This window comes from Notolabrus celidotus, chromosome 5, assembly GCF_009762535.1.
Source record: "Notolabrus celidotus isolate fNotCel1 chromosome 5, fNotCel1.pri, whole genome shotgun sequence".
Classification (NCBI taxonomy): domain Eukaryota; kingdom Metazoa; phylum Chordata; class Actinopteri; order Labriformes; family Labridae; genus Notolabrus; species Notolabrus celidotus.
Window position 1 is genome coordinate 29,758,156 of NC_048276.1, and position 17,444 is coordinate 29,775,599.

The 17,444-nt window shown below is 38.5% G+C and overlaps 2 protein-coding genes and 1 long non-coding RNA gene across 3 annotated transcripts; 1 reads left to right on the forward strand and 2 right to left on the reverse strand.

The window, feature by feature from the left end:
* Positions 1-2,624: 2,624 nt before the first annotated feature.
* LOC117812439 lies at positions 2,625-3,811 on the reverse strand. The gene is made up of 4 exons (XR_004631213.1): positions 3,683-3,811; positions 3,498-3,579; positions 3,258-3,402; positions 2,625-2,940 (listed from the first exon to the last, which is right to left on the reverse strand). It is a non-coding gene; the product is annotated as an uncharacterized LOC117812439 (long non-coding RNA).
* Positions 3,812-6,617: 2,806 nt separating this feature from the next.
* Positions 6,618-7,225, forward strand: LOC117812434 (histone H4). Its single transcript, XM_034683180.1, has one exon. It carries the CDS (start codon positions 6,673-6,675, stop codon positions 6,982-6,984), a length of 312 nt encoding a protein of 103 aa, XP_034539071.1. The 5' UTR covers positions 6,618-6,672; the 3' UTR covers positions 6,985-7,225.
* A 593-nt stretch (positions 7,226-7,818) lies between these two features.
* Positions 7,819-8,617, reverse strand: LOC117812427 (histone H2A-like). Its single transcript, XM_034683172.1, has one exon. It carries the CDS (start codon positions 8,600-8,602, stop codon positions 8,219-8,221), a length of 384 nt encoding a protein of 127 aa, XP_034539063.1. The 5' UTR covers positions 8,603-8,617; the 3' UTR covers positions 7,819-8,218.
* Positions 8,618-17,444: the final 8,827 nt, after the last annotated feature.

The following is a 17,444-nucleotide window of genomic DNA, read 5'->3' on the forward strand; positions in this document are numbered from 1 at the left end:
CTCCATCAGGCACGGTGAGATGGGGGCAGGCTGGCCTCCAGGAGCAGTTGATGGTTCTACTAAAGTGTCTGTGTCACACAGCAATTCTCTGATTAGAGAAATTCTCTGAGTGACATGATTACAGGGAAGAATAGAGCGGAGGAGAGGAGATGAAATACACGGCCGATGAGCGGGGATCCCGGAAGTGCTACAAATGCGGGAAATTTCTATGTGGATTCTACGTGTAGTTACATTTGGGAGGAAGTGCGTGTCAGCTATGTGCGTAGGCCTCTGTGTAGGTACGGGAGCTATTTGGATCCCTGGCGTAAGCTACGCCATCGATTCAATGCAGAAGTTCAAATCAGCCTTAACTCCTTCAAGAAAAATTCAGTTCAGTCATGTTTTACCTGAAATAATGAAGGTATCAATATTCTACAATAGACATATGACTTGATATATATTAATATGCAAAGGTACATTATTGTTTGAATTCTCTGTACAGCATCTTAAATTTGGAGATAAGATAAATCGATCAAACATGTTTTCATCAAATAATTTGTCACTCTCTTTATCTCCTTCAAGTTGTTATTCATGCAAGTATAAGCTGTTTAAAATGGTGTTATAGTTTATTTTATGTATGTATTATCATTATCATTATCATTATTATTATTATCATTATTAATTGATCAGCTCTTGAAAAGAGAGCATACTATCAAACTCTGTACAGGGCAACAGCTCTATTAAACAATTGATCTTCACTATTTACTCTTCACAAGGAAGAATTACGAGGTTAGTTACGATCATTTTATCCCTCAACGAGACGCTAACAAAGGTCCAAATCAAACCTCTGTAGAAACCAGGGGAACAAACATTCATCATGCAAAAAGGGCAAACTCTTCAAGAAACACTGATCCGAGATATGTAGGAGAAAAACGGTATTTAATAAGGGTCGTAACAATAGAAGTGAGAAACGCACTACCTCAGTAGCTGCTCTTTTAGTATAAATGGGGGAAACGCCACTGCACCTTGGAAGGATTCAACTTGGCATGAGGTACTTAAAGGGGCTATGAGGACTTTCCGTCGGTCGTTGTTTGCAGTGACACCTTTGGACTGAATCTGTACCGTCTTTCCGGGATAAAGACTCAATTTCCCATGAGCACCCTCGCCCACTGTCGCAAAGACGTGCCTCTTACCAAGGCGTGCATTTGTTTTGGGAGCAAAAGCTGGAGAACAGATCGTCTTTTTAACTCTACTTTTCTTCGTGCAAAGTGAAGAGGTAAAGTAATTATCTGTATTTACCCATTGTCTGAAAAGTGACAATGGGTAAACTTTGTAAACTCTGTAGTTTAGTTTATAAAGTGTGAGCAGACTATCTGTGTAGCTCCTCACAGCCCGGTGCCCTGAGACGAGTCTGAATAATGTAAATATACACGTTTTAATTCTTTAGTCCTCTGAGAGCAGTAAAGCATTCACACACCGGTATAAACATTATATCCCGTCCACAGTCATCTTACTCTGACCCTGTTCAGCCCTGGTTTAGCTGCTGTCTGTAACGATGCTTGACAGAAGACGCTTTAGCTCACAGCTCATAGCATATCATTATTATACCTTAGTCGTATGTATATGTTATTATGTCGGCACCTTATCATCACAGTAATATATTCAGAGTATATCGTTCGTATGATTATATAGTTACATAGCAGGGCCAAAGTAAATAACTACTAAAGTAAGTTTGAAATAATAACCATTGTTTCTGTGAGAGTATCTTCATAGACCTCCTTTATGTACAGAGCTATTTGTATTATATGCAGATGTTCAATTTTACAGCCATTAGCATTATTTTTAAATACCATTTACTTTAATTTCAAAAATTTAATTAGCTAACATGTATCTGCATTTATTTCACACACTATCTCAAAGCAGGACCTCAGCACTGAAACAGAGGGGACAACACACTCCTTCTCCAGCTGGACTGAACCCGGGCTTCCAGCAGTGGGCAGAGGAAGGGGAGAGGGAGAGGTGATGGTGTCAGAGGAAGGGGGAGAGGTTCTACATCGGGCCCATGCTGAATGGAACAACAGCTTTGCTGCTGATGAAGACCCGGAGCCAGGCGTGGAACGAAGGCAATACAGATAAACAGTATACAGGCGGCTTGTGTTGTGGCAGCATGGATTTTATCTGAGGGCAACAGAGTGGGGATCCATAGCTACACTGTATGAAGAATTAGAGATACATATCCAGACGCTCAGGGCCACTGCTCTGGGTTTATACTCTGCAGACTAATATCAATTGTTTAAAAGCAAGAAATGTAAAACAAGCAGGTCGTATCTACCTCTTACACCTCAATAAAACACACTGACTTGCTTCTATAATACCAGGTACTTTATAGTTATATTGACAATGCAAATTACTTTTGACATATTTATTATTTTACTTTGAGCCAGGTGAATGCAAATAAAGTTTGTTTTCTTTAAACAGTCTTGTGTTTTATTTTCAATGTACAATATTTACAGTTCTTCACATTATTTACATATCTGTAACACGGTGTATGATGATACAACTTTACACTTTTCATACAGGCAGGTTCTGTAAGAGCGAAAGAGAAGATATAGTGATGGTTAAAAGAGGAACAAAAGGAAGCTTAGAGTGACTACATGTGTCACATTTTACTCTAAAAGTAAAATATTTTATGATCAGCCATGCTGGTTTATCAATATTCAGACTATGCTGCAGATATGAGATATATAATATTTATTCTTGTTTGTCATGTAAGTGATGCAAGAAAAGTATGCCTACATGTGCACAAACTTCTCTGCGTTGGATGCATGCTTGTGCTAGTTCTGTTGTAGGTGGTGGAGGAATCCCAGGAAGATGTCCAAGTCTCTTTTGGTCATCAGGTCTTAGTGTTTTTGTTTTGGGATGTCTCTTCCCAGATTTCAACCGTCTTCCAATGATTTCTTTCTGAAAATGAGGGATGTAAAGTTACATGAAAAACTACAGTTCTGCAGTCTTATGGCTTCTTCACTGTAGATGCTCCATGTTTTGGTCGTCTTGTTGTAGTAGCTTTTGTTCCCGTCATAATACAGAATTTATAATTCAACTTTAGTGAATGATTTTTTTCCTCCCATGTTTTTAAAATTCCACACAGGTAAATAGCAAATATTTTAGTAATGTTATTTGTTTATGAATGCATTTTGTACTGAAGGCAGAGACATGTCTAATAAGAGTATTAATACTAGTTAGTATTAATACTACTTAGTATTAATGCCATCACTCACATTGTTACTATCAGAGTCAGGGCTGCAGGCCTGTGGGTGTGGTGCCAGAGGAGTGTGCGCCTCATACACTGGTGAGCTGAATGAAAAGCATTTTGCAGCATACAAGAGGATGTGGTTCTGAAAGGATTCCAGGTCTGGTGTTGTGCTGTAAAGGGACAGTCAGTTCATCAGTCATTGCCATCATTTATATTAGTAAGATTTATCAATTCATAATTTTGTCTTGAAATACGTTTGTCTTACTGAAAGTTGGTAAACTTCTTCACATCCTTCAGCCAGCGTTTATCAGGGATGATGGATGCACGAGCCTGATGTGATGGAGAGCCTGTGTAAAACATAATGAAGAACATTGTAGGATTAAATCATCAGCTCAGTATTTGAGACTTCAGTGTAGAGATCTAAAACATAATCACAGTCTGACAACTCACCTCACACCTTCCATGGCTTATCTCTGCTGCTCTCATCAAGTGGCCCGTGATCACAGCTTCCAAAAGAGCAGCAGTGCTGGTCTCTGACATGGAGGAGGACACGATGCCACATTATCTGAGGAGACATCACAGTGAAACACATAGGGCACATAGAGGTTCATCCTCAAATACCTCCGCCCACTGGTGAGCACAAACATGGACCCCCTGTAGTTTGCTTACCAGCCGGACATTGGGGTAGATGATGCTGTCATCTACCTGTTTCACAGATCCCTGTCCCACCTGGAGAACCCTGGCTGCACTGTGAGAGTCATGTTCGTTGACTTTTCCTGTGCATTCAACACAATCCAACCTTCTCTGCTCTGAGGGAAGCTGGAGAGGGCTGGCGTGGACTGTCACCTGGCTGCATGGACTACAGACTACCTCACCAATAGGCCACAGTATGTGAGGTTCCAGGACTGTGTGTCTGACACGATGGTCTGCAGCACAGGAGCACCACAGGGGACAGTGCTCTCCCCCTTCCTCTTCACTCTGTACACCTCGGACTTCAGCTACAACTCTGGGAGCTGTCACCTCCAGAAGTTCTCCGATGACACAGCCATCGTCGGGTGTGTGTCTGAGGGGGACGAGCTGGAGTACAGGGAGGTCATCATGGACTTTGTCGACTGGTGTGAGCTAAACCACCTTCAGCTCAACACCAGCAAGACCAAGGAGATGGTGATTGACTTCCGTAGGAAAACACGCCAGACTGCACCGGTGAACATCCAGGGGTTGGACATCGAGAGGATAGAGACCTACAAATACCTGGGTGTTCACCTCAACAATGAACTGGACTGGTCAGACAACACCGACATCCTGTACAAGAAGGGCCAAAGTCGTCTGCACCTGCTGAGTAGACTGAGGTCCTTCGGAGTGGGCAAGACTCTGTTACGGACATTTTATGACACTGTGGTAGCGTCTGCATTCTTCTATGCAGTGGTCTGCTGGGGAGCAGGGAGCACCGACAGGGACAGGAAAAGATCTAACAGACTGGTCAGGAGGGCCAGTTCTGTCCTGGGCTGTCCTCTGGACTCCATAGAGGAGGTGGGTGAGATGAGGATGTTAGCCAAGCTGACATCATGGACAATCCCTCTCACCCCCTGCATGAGACTGTGGGGTTCCTCAGCAGCTCCTTCAGCAGCAGACTGAGACTCCCACCCTGCAGGACGGAGCGCTACCGCAGGTCCTTCATCCCATCTGCAATCAGACTGTTTAACACCAGCACTGCTGTGTCCCGTTAATCATCTGTTCTCATCTTTCATGGCACTACACTACATGGCAGTTACTATGTGACTTGGCACATTCACAAATAACTACTGTATCCATCTGAATCGCACTGTTCTTCATACTGTGTATGTTTGTTTTTAAATAACCTGGTGCAATTTTTATCGTGCAATAACTTACCTTATCTATTTATCAGATAGAAGTGTACATAGTGTGTATATATCTGTAATAGTTACCATATTTTATTTCTACTTTATTTTATTTTATTTTATTCTATTTTATTTTATTTTATTTTATTTTATTTTATTTTATTTTATTTTATTTTATTTTATTTTATTCTATTTTACCCTTGTCATTGCTATTATTTTTTTTTATTATATTTTTCAACTGTGTTAGTACAGTGTTGTGTTCCCCTGTCCCATGTTGTAAGCTGCTGTAACAAAAGAATTTTCCCCCAATGGGGGACAAATAAAGTATATCTTGTCTTAAATGGGAGTGTTTAATTTGGATGTGTGTCCTCAAGTCTGTTGGTCTATTGTACCACAATGGTTGATCCCAGGTCCTGAGGCTGACTTGAGTATTCTAAATGTCTGTCAGGGAAAGGAAGTAGGGGGTGTTGTGAGAGTGTTTCAGTCTTATTTGTGCCAGCACTGGAATGGGTATATTCCAGTGTATACAGATGGATCAAAAGTACCAGAGAATGGGAGAGTCGGGTTTGGAGTATACACACCTGAGCTGGGAGTTAAAAAGGGGGTGCGGATTCTTGACCACATGTCAGTATTTACTGCTGAAATGGTGGCAGTACTATGGGCATTTTGGTGGGTAGAGGACAAGAAATTGAGGCAGGTAGTGATATGCAGTGATTCAGCAGCAGCATTGACAACAATTAAAGAGCAGAAGTCCAAGTCTAGGCCGGACGTGTTAGCAGAGATAAATCAAACTCGGTATAGACTTCACAGAGCAGGGGGAAAAGTGGGATTTGTTTGGGTCCCAGCACACATGGGAATAGAAGGAAATGAGGGAGCAGATACTATGGCAAAGAGAGCTACAAAGATAGAGAGTGTTGGAATGTGTTTGCCTTATGGACTGCCAGAGTATAACGAAATTATAAATAAGTGGGTTAAAGACGCAGGCAAAATGAATGGGAAAATGAAAGAAAGGGGAGGTCATATTTCGAAATCCAGAGTACAATGGGAAAGGAAAAATATTGTTATGTGCAAAAGAAGAGATTCAGTATTTATAACTAGGCTGAGGATCAGGCATTGCGGGCTCAAGAGTGGGCTGGCCAGTAGGGAAGCACCCTGATGGAAAGTGTGACTGTGGGGACGTGGAGTCAGTGCGTCATGTTTTCTTGGAGTTTGAAAGATATGCTCTCTCTGGTATTTAGCATGAGCACGTTATTAAACTTGGACAACTGGGCGAAAGTAAAGAGACTGTTGGAATTATTGCACAGAACTGGAGAGTACACACAAATATAAGAATTGATCTAAGGACTTGATTCATCGACCTGAGGGGGGCAGCAATACGCCGTTGTTGCGTCAGCCTGCCTTACCCAAAGAAGAAGTGAGAAACGAAAGAAGAAGAAGAAGAAGAAGGGGGATGGGGCTTCTGACCCAGCAGCGAGTGCGCGCTCTGTGCTCCCTTAACGTCCGCAGACAGTCTTCTAAACCTGCTAATTGAGTATTCAGAACTTATCTTTAGTTTACGAACTCCTGTAGAGTCAAGAGAAAATGTCTGGCCGTGGAAAGGGAGGTAAAGGTCTCGGTAAAGGAGGCGCTAAGCGTCACCGTAAAGTCCTCCGTGATAACATCCAGGGCATCACCAAGCCCGCCATTCGCCGTCTGGCTCGCCGTGGCGGAGTGAAGCGTATCTCCGGTCTGATCTATGAGGAGACCCGCGGTGTGCTCAAGGTGTTCCTGGAGAACGTGATCCGTGACGCCGTCACCTACACCGAGCACGCCAAGAGGAAGACCGTGACCGCCATGGACGTGGTGTATGCTCTGAAGAGACAGGGCCGCACTCTGTACGGCTTCGGAGGCTAGAACTGATCCTGACCCACTGATACCGAACCAAAGGCTCTTTTAAGAGCCACCCACTCAGAACCAAAGAGCCCTCTCATTTCTGAACCTCAGCAGTTGATGTTGTATTATATTTAATGCATGTATTAATTAATTGGCAAGCTGTCAGTGCTGGGCAATAACAAACTTTTTTTATTCGACTTGATATCGATTACTTATTTGGAAATGTATTTTACCGAGTGATTAAAAAAAATAATGCACTCAACTCCCATGGCAAATACTGTTCACTTAACTTCAATATGCAAATCCTTTGGTGGTCTTTCAAACGAAATACATTAAGAAGAACATAAATAACAAATAACTAGCAGGCTGAAAGTACACAATTTTGGAGTACGTTACCCTAAAATAAGAAGTGACACGTGTGCTTTTATTTCACATTTATTAGATAGTAATGTTTTATTGGAGTAACCAAGCCTCATGAGTATCAATATATCGATACCAAATCAATACGCCCACCACTACTGGCTGTGATATTCAATGCATGTATATTTAATTGCACAGCGAAAACAACACGATACCCCAAGACTCTTTACCAACTGAGCTGGTCTGTACCCCCCTGATGGCACGTTTTAGTTGGACCACTTGTTATGATAATTCAGTTATTTAATTTTACTGCAACTCTATAGTACCAGATCTAGAGTTCCTCTTATGCCTATTGTATTGTAATGATTAACTCTGTATTAAACAAAGACCCAACATCAGTTTAATACAAGTATTGCCCTCTATCACATCACATGCCACTTGCAAAGGTTATAGATAACTGTAGGAACTAAAATGAAACCCTAAAGCACAAAAAAATGGAGTTGTGTCAATGTCCTTTATTTTGATGTGTTGTGACCTGTTAAACAGTTGTCTTAAACAAGCATCACACTCTGAATTGCGGTCAGTAATAAATATATTTCAAGATATATTGAATATATATTGAAAGTAATCATGTCTGGCGAATAACGTTTCCCTTATTAGATTCCTGGTGTACGCGCAACATAAAATTGATTCAGGGTGAACATTTCCCTGGGAAGGTAATCACATTACTCTTGTATGAAGTGGTATCTTCTGGTTTCTGATATGGTGCGTTATTTGGTGATACATTGATCATATATGCAGTTTAAACTGAATTGCCAGAAATAATAAGATTCCTCTTTGAGTTGTAGTGGGTGGCTCTTAAAAGAGCCTTTGGTTTATTCTATCAGGTCAGTGTTTACTTCTTGGCGGCCTTCTCGGTCTTCTTGGGCAGCAGCACAGCCTGGATGTTAGGCAGCACTCCTCCCTGGGCGATGGTCACTCCTCCCAGCAGCTTGTTCAGCTCCTCGTCGTTGCGGACAGCAAGCTGCAGGTGACGGGGGATGATACGAGTCTTCTTGTTGTCGCGGGCAGCGTTGCCGGCCAACTCCAGGATCTCAGCGGTCAGGTATTCGAGCACGGCTGCGAGGTAGACGGGGGCTCCGGCACCGACACGCTGAGCATAGTTTCCTTTCCTAAGGAGTCTGTGGACACGACCCACGGGGAACTGAAGCCCAGCCCGGGAGGATCTGGTCTTTGCCTTTGCTCTGACTTTACCGGCTCCTTTTCCGCGTCCAGACATCTTGTATAGTCTTTCCTGCTAACAAAGAGAAGAAAAAGTGTCTTGTAAGCGGCTGACCTCAGCTTATATCCCTGAAACGCTCGGCTCTGATTGGGCAGATTGAAACAACCAATCAGACGATAGCTCGCGACAACGTCCTATAAATGATATATGCATTCTAAAGACTTAGAATAAAATGTACTTTATTTGTCATTGTCAGGTGTAAAACGAAATCAGAAGCGCTGCTCCTGAAGGTGCATGTGATGAATACAAATACAATTAAAACAGGTAGGAAATATGTATAAAAGACAAAATAAATATAGTAATAATATAAAACAGATGTTGACAGTCAGGTTGGGAGAAGAGGTATTTGGGTTTAAGATATTGCACATGTATGAAACGTTTTCATACTTCCTTGTATTGCAATTTACATGAATATTATTGCACAGTTATAAATGTAAATATTGCACATGAGGGGATAGTTTATGTCAGCGTGTTTGTGGGTGTTTAGTGTTGTGATGGCTCTCGGGAAAAACTTGGGAAGCAAATATGTTTTGTTTATTATTTTATGTCAGAAAGTATTTAAAGTGATACATTGATTTAAAAAAATCACAAATTTAAAATGTTTAAAGCAAGACTATCCTCTGGTCAATTTAATCCAACATTTGCAACAGTTACATCTTTATAAATGCGTAAATACATGTTTTATTAATTCAAGAAAAGTGATTTGAGTAGAGTATTCCCTACTTTGTAATGTATGAATCTATTTCCCTTTTGTAACTATTTATGATGACAAAAAACATTGTACAGCTGTGCAGATATTACATTTATTTTCCTAACCTTGGTCATAAAATATGACATATTAAATAAAAACATCTTCTCTTACAATTACAACGATGATAACAAGTTACTGCAAATATAAAAAATACAGATGGAAAATAGAAAAAATATAATTTGACCCAAATTCAGCTGACATTTGAAATAGTTTTAAACTTTTTTTGTGATTTGTCAGTTCATTTGCATTTGTTCAAATAGTGTTCACAATAATTACCAAAGATGATCTCTTTATTTGTCTGAATAATTTCCTGCTGGTATGATTCCACTTGGAAATGAAAGAGAATGATCCATCCTTTAGTCATGAGTGCATTAAAACGTTTAAGGATTTCTATTTCAATTATTTAAAGTGACGTTAGAGCATCAAAAGAAGGACAATATGAAATATGATGTGTTTTACTCAGCCCTCTTAATTCACATAGTTCATATAATCTGACTTCCATCTTTGTGTAATCTCATCTAGGAGCCAAACATCACTGTTAAATGTACTGTATCATAAAGCACATACACAGTAATGTGCTTGATTTATGACATATGTAAGAACTGTTAGCTTCAACAAGATACCACTTAGCAATTTCCATGAAGTCTATCAAGATATGTTGTGATTGTGTAAGTGTGATGAATAAAGCTCTTTGGAAGTCATATGATTCCCCACCACATCTTGTTACACCCTTTCAATATAATGATCCATTTTGCCCTGATCAACAGCAGCCATCACCTTAAACTACAGTCTTTAAGAGGTGTGGTTCATTTAGTATAACCTATGATGATCTCAATGCAAACAGAACTGTACTGTCTCGTGAACGTGATTGGCTGAGCTGAAGAAGGCTAACTGTAGGGAGGGGCCCACTTACCAAAGTACTGGCTCTCTCTGCCCATCTGTCCCTTACATCTCAGGCATTGGGGGACATCAGGAGCCATGGGGAAGGCTACTAAATTTATCAGTAAAGGATATAGTGGGGTGGGTTTCTTCACTGAGCTCTCATCCTTTCTTTCAGCACAAGGTACTTTTGTTTATCTAAAAAAACTAGCACCAACATCCGGTGAGTGAAATGTCCCTTTTGCCATCTAAGCGGGGTTGAGCATACATTGTGACATCACATCTTTGTCATAATCCCCGCCTCCTCCATGTTAATCAGAATCAGAAAATCAGACTCAGATATACTTTATTTATCGGTATAATTCGGTCATTACAGAGCTCTTATAAACAGTATGTAAGAAAGTCAAAATATGAATAGAAGAAGGAAAAAGATAAGATATAAATAAGAATAAAATAAAGACCAAATACAAAATGAAACAAATAATAGAATAAAATAATACTTGGACTGATAATATTGGTTATGACTTGTGTAATATTCTGGGTTTGTTGAGTAGGAAAGAGAAAGAAGGATGACCGGATTAGCTTTGGCTTTGCCCTCTTGGTGGTTTACAGGGTTACCATAAAATAAAATAATTACTTAAAGAGGATGCAGTCGTATACGGAGGTGGATTAAACATTTCTCAGAATTTTTTATTTTGATAATATTGGAATTCTGACTTTGAATTCATATTTTTAAGACAAAAAAATCAGAATTGTGAAAAAATATCAGACTTTTTTGAGAAATTGTCCCTAATCCTCTACCGTAGTCATGCTCATTGGGAACCTGCTAAATACAGACACAGTACCAAACAATACTTTTAAAGGTTTTCAGCTTCAGATGAACTGATTGAAAGCAGAGTTAGAGTTGATGGATTTCTTTTGGGGACGTAGAGTGAGTGAGAGTGAAAGAGAAAATTACGTCTGTGTGTTTGAGAATTGATTGTCTGTAGGGTGTGGACGGACGGAGCAAGAGAACAGAGAATGAGAGAGAGTTAACAGTACATATTACTTCCATATATTAATTACAAAATTTAATATGTGGGCTGAAAATAAAGCCACGACTCCTCAAGACCAAGCCTGACTCATGTGTACTGCTTACCAGCTGCTACTGAGAATTTGAAGAGTAGGATGTTAGCCCTGAAGTTAGACTGAACTTGGGCCCTGGAGCAGACCTATATTGGCTGAAACAGAATACATTTAGAAAATGTATCCTTTCTCCAAACATCAAGAAACAGTCAGAGAAACAAGAATGCTGATGAATGTCCAGTATCGCCTGTAACAATATCACTTGGAATTTTGAGAGAGCAAAAACAAAATAAAAATAGCAATTTTTTAATAAAGCACATTTTATTACAGGTAATCTCAATGTGATTTACATTGAGAATAAATACGTACAAAAACAATAGATACACCCAACATACATCAGACACAGCAAACAGCAATCAAACAAAAAGCAAGTGTTGCTGCACATGCAGCCAGTCATACCAGCCATCAAATTTACATTCACACAGTGTAACTGATTATACGTTCTGGAAAATAAATAGGTTTTTGAGTTTAGTTTTGAAAGAAGACACGGTTGTGATGGACCTGAGGTCGGCGGGCTGTTTGTTCCAGAGAGAAGGACAACAGTAACTAATGGCCCCTTCACCAGACTTTGATCTGACTCTGGGAGTGGTTAAAAGTCTTCCACCTGATGACCTAAGGGGTCAGGTTGAGTTATAGCGACTGTGCAAGTCAGAAATATACTGAGGAGCTGAACCCTTGAGTGCTTTATGGACTAATAATATGATTTTTAAATGTCTCTGTTTTTTTTCCTTCAGGGAATTTCATAATTTCATTATTTAGTCATTCATTCATTTTCTTAAAAGGTGGCTGTCTGTATATTGTGTTAAAAAAAATGCAATATCCAATATTCATTCACAAGTTGTATTCAGTGTGTGATTTTTTTCAAAATAAGAGATCTTATTTTAAAATAGTATGTGGAGTTAATTTTATTCAACTTTAAATTAAATTTGCTAAAGACTTTGTAAACGTGTTAATAATGTGCCCAACACTAATAATATAATGAATGCAGTGACTCAAAATTTCTACATGTACCGGTATTGCTATCACTACAGATCAGAAACTGATGTTGTTAAATACATTTGAATAAGTACTCGTACTTGGAATTTTTTATGTTTGCCTCATTTTTACAGAGGTTTATAGACGCTTTAATATGGCAACTATTCCATTTCTGACCACAAGGTGGCAGCAGAGCACAGAGGGATGATGAACTGTGAGGACTCTGAACAAATCAGTGAAACCAAGTCAAATGTTTATATAAAAACTGAACTGCCGTCACACTTATTCCCGTATCCTTTATTTTTAATGAATTATGTAAACATTCTAGATTCTGTACTAGTTTTATGAAGCACACAGAAATAAACGTTATAAAAAAAACTAAACTTCATATTTCATTTAGACAAAGAACAAAGTAAAACCTTCATTAAAGCCCCTGAAGAGTAACCTCTTTACATCCACTGTTTATATTTTCTTTACTGACCATGCAGGTGATGTAAAGTAGCAGTTAAGCTCTGTTCACCTACTAATTATATGACATAATGACCCATAATTAACTTTAATAGCAGTTGTTGAAGTTACATACAGATTCATATAGCAAGATTGTAGAATAGATGTTTATACCCCTCACAAGCTGTTGTAAATGGGCATATTAATGGGTTGTAAATGATGGTTTATGTGGTGGTAATACTGCTGGATAATTAAGCATCATCATGTTAGTATTCTGTGAATATACTTTTAGATATGTGACAATCTAAATAACATAAACACATTTACATGAACCCAATAAATAATGTTTAAAATCACACATGACTGTCACCTTGTTATAACATATATGCAACATGTTTTAACAAGTGACAGTATTATGAAAACTGTTTTGTTTTTAATCTTTTTCTCTTAGGGTGAATTTTGTCTCAAATTTTGATGGCTAGAATTAAAATAAAAATCTAGCCATCTTCTGGAAAAGCTAATTTGAAGGTCCCGCTGATGTGTATTTATTTCTTTACTCTCATGTAATCACCTTATTTTTTGGCAGTAAATGTCTTTCAAAAGTGGGTTAACCCTTTATTGAAACAGATTAATGCTGTCTGCATTTCATCCCAACTAGCTAGCAAAAAAAGCTTATGGACAAAAGTAGCAAAAGCTTGTGTTTGGAGTTTTCGCTCCACACCCAACAGAATCTTTTTCAGGTACTCGTACCTGTAAGAAGTCAGCACATACCATTAAATAAATGATAAGACTCTGACTCCTTACAATAAACATTCGCAATGTGTCACAGCAAATTTGCAAGATATCCCAAACAGCTAAAACATGCTAACATGCATTGTAAGTGTTTTTATGTAACTTTTTTATGTAACTTTTTCATGTAAGCGTATTTTTCTGTTACTGATTGATTTTAGTACACATAACATTTTAATCTTCAAATTCCAAAATAAACCTTTTCAGATAGAAACACACTGCATTGTTTTCCCAACTAGCTAGCACCTATATGCGCTAAGTACAGCAGCAGCTTGTGTTGTAGTTTTGGGGGTTAAACTCACTGACGTTTATTCTCGCATGCAGACTGTGTCAAGGTGAGCAGCAAAGCCAGCGAGGCCATAAAAGGCTTCATCGTTTACGACCCGCCGCCATCATCAAACTTTCCATAAAGTGGAGTTTTATGGCCTTTAGTGGGTTAATGGTTCACCTGGAGACAGGTGACAGGGGGAAACAGGAACAAGATGGACGCCCTGTTCACACACTCAGGATCCATCTTATCTCTTCTTCTGAAATGTTCTGTCTCCTCTTTTCCTTCTACGACCCCCTTTTTCTTCTCAGCTCCTATCTCACTCAAGTCTTTGAGAGGAAGATAAAACTGAAAATTAAAGCACAATAGAAATAATGTATTTCTCTTCTATGTTAAATGCTTTAGTTCAATACGAATAATTAACTACTTCTATTAAGTCTTTTCACAAACGTAACTTGTTTTTCTCTCATTAAGTGGATGTTATATGTTATTTTCAAGTATGATTCTTGACAGGTATCTTGGACTGATAATACAGTTTATGACTTGTTGTGTAATATTTACTCTGCCGAGTTGTTGAAGGAAAAAGAAAGAGAAAGAGAGACGACCTTATTATCTAGATTGGCTTTGCCCTCTTGTAGGTTTACGGTGTTGCAATAAATTAAATTAATAAATCAGGGGATGCAGTCTTGTAGGGAAGAGCATAAGGGCCACTCAAAAGAATGTTAAGACTGATCTATTTTTTCTCAGATTCTTAATTTTGAAAAAAAAAGATTTTATTTATTTATTTATTTATTTAATTGGCCCTAATCCTCTTCCGTAGTCAAGCTTCTGGGGAACTTGATAAATACTGACACAGAAAAAAAAATGTCTTTAAGGTTTTTAGTTTAAGATTAACAGATTAAATGTTTGGTGGAGAAATTGAAATTATTTCATCGGTTTGTTGTTGATTGTAAATAATTTTCACTGGATGTTAAGTAGGACTTTTTATGTAAATTTCAGTTTTCAGACAGAACTTCTGGTGGTATCAGCCTCTTTCATTTTTGTTTTTCTGTCATTAATTTATTTCATCTCATATTTCACTGTTAGTGTTTTTATACTGATGGTGGACTTTTCTACAAGTTATTAACAAGTTCCTCTCAAATTCACAGAAAAAATTGTATGCATCTGTTTATTATTTTAAAACACATTTCAATGTTTTTATTTAACATTTCCAGCTTCATAGTTTCAGCTATACAAATATAAAACAAGATAATATTCATTTTGAAGATATATTTAATAAATTATTTTCTATTGAATGTCATTGATAGGGGTGAATGATATTTTCATTTTAGGTCCCTTAAATCAAAAGATGTAAAGAAGTTGAAATCTTTTTTCAAAATGTGATTATTTTTGTTTGTAATGTATTTCACATGCTTGTTCTTATTTTGCTTCTGGTTTAACTTTTTCTACTTTTATACCTCAGATATAAAGTTGCTTGTTTGAATCAGAGATATCATGTTTATTAAATTAGAATGTTTGACAAATCATTAAAAAACAACAACAAACTGTGTCAGGCTTAAAGAAATACACGACTGAATCTCTTTTTTTTTTACCAAAAAACAACGACTTACCACAACCAACATCATGAATATTTAAAATTAAAAAGGTTTTAAAACTATTAAATTACCCTTTTGTTATCAGATAAACATATTTAACTTCATACATTTCCCCTCTGACGTAAAACTGTTTCAGCAAGAATAAAAAAAAGACTACGTTTTAATAAAAAGTGAATTTTTTAGAATCTTTCTCGATCAAAATCGTGATAATATTAACAACCAGCATCCAATGAACCAAAGCTGTTCACATTACACAACATCAATATAACATCTATCAAACACTTGAAAACATGAATACTCAAGTGTGTGTGTGTGTGTGTGTGTGTGTGTGTGTGTGTGTGTGTGTGTGTGTGTGTGGTGTGTGTGTGTGTGTGTTGAGAATTATTGTGGCTTTTATGTGATTTTACTGCAGCAGACTAAACTAAATACTCATCAGTGTAAAACAATAAATCTCTCATAAATCCATAAAGATAATTTATCTTCAGACAAGAGGACCGAAGGACCGGAGAACGATGGACAGTCATTGGTTTAAACCCCTGCTAACATTGACCATGAGCAAGGTGAGTTTGAAACATCTTGTTTCAACTGTGACAGAAAAGAAGAACTGAAGCCCTGGTTGACGGTCTGCAGGATTATTTTATGACTGATTGTTAACGTTCTAATCCCTCCACTAAACCTGTCTTCAGCCCTGCACAATGGTTGAAGAAGGACTTTTTTTTAAACAAAACGGTCCCGTTACAAAAATGTAGGGGAAAAAAAGATCTGTTCATATGACACCGTTGGGAAAACAATCTGTAACTTTGTAAATAAACCCTACTGAAAAAAACGACGATTGAATAACCTGTGGAATAATTCAACTATTTTTTAACCTCTTTAACATTGTAGTGCTGTGAAGTTTTAACCAAACAGTTGGTATTATATGTTATATTTTGCAACCAAATATTAAGTTAACATGTTGAATGTCATTACTAACCAATAGTGTGGTAAAAGCGTGTTGAAGTAATCCCAGGATGAGGCTGCAGGCTGCTCAAAACGGCTTGTTCAAAAAGTTCCACGAGAATTACAAGGGACACGAAATTTGCACAATTTGTGACATCACAGATTAGTGAACGTAACACTTTCCAAACAGTAAGATCTGGCTCTAGTCTTTGTTGACGTGGATTTTTTTTGTCCTTTTTGGGGTCCAAAAATCTGACTCTTTGGTCCTGGTCAGATTTGGGGTCCAAAAACAAAAAGGGAATAGGTGCTGTGTTCCTGGGGGAGGGTGTGGGGTTCTTAAAGAGACGGTAGCTGAAATGAAGGTTTCAGACAGAGGCTGAAGTGCTCCATCTTTAAGTCTATACACAAGTCGGCCAAGACAGTCACTGAGCCTCTACGAACACAGCGCCTTCAATTATGCAAATCTATGCGTAAGTCTTTCACTTAATATTATCTTAGCAAATGTGATATCAAAATTTCACCCGTGTACAGTCTATATGAATAATGCATGAGCAACATCCAAAAAACTGCTGATCTCTCCCACGGCTTTTTGAGTTTAAAAGGATTTTAAAGCCGTGTTGAAACATATTTGCTACTCACGCTTATCTCCTCTCACATGTTGATTCAGTGAATCCATCTGTGATGAAATATAGCACCATCTAAAACCGCACGAGTTTCTTCATGCTAACAGGCTAACTGTTGTGTTGCTCATAATGATACCTGCCTGTCCGTCTGCTTCTATGGTGTCATCTGTGATGAATGGCCTTCATCTTTGTTTTACTGCCCTCTACTGGTCTGGTGGTGTAGTGCATTTCCTCTCCATACGTCACTTGCCTGATTTGCACAATCTACCCGGGACTTCAGCCCGCGGCCAAAACGCAGACAACATTGGGGGCACAGGAACCTTTTAGTATAGGGTAAAGTAGTTCTGGGCCTAAAAGACCCCGGAACTCTCGGTCGAAATTCACCTTTTGCCTTTTTGAATCAACCTTGAGAGGACACAAGAGGAACTGTAGTGTTTCTTTACTTCTG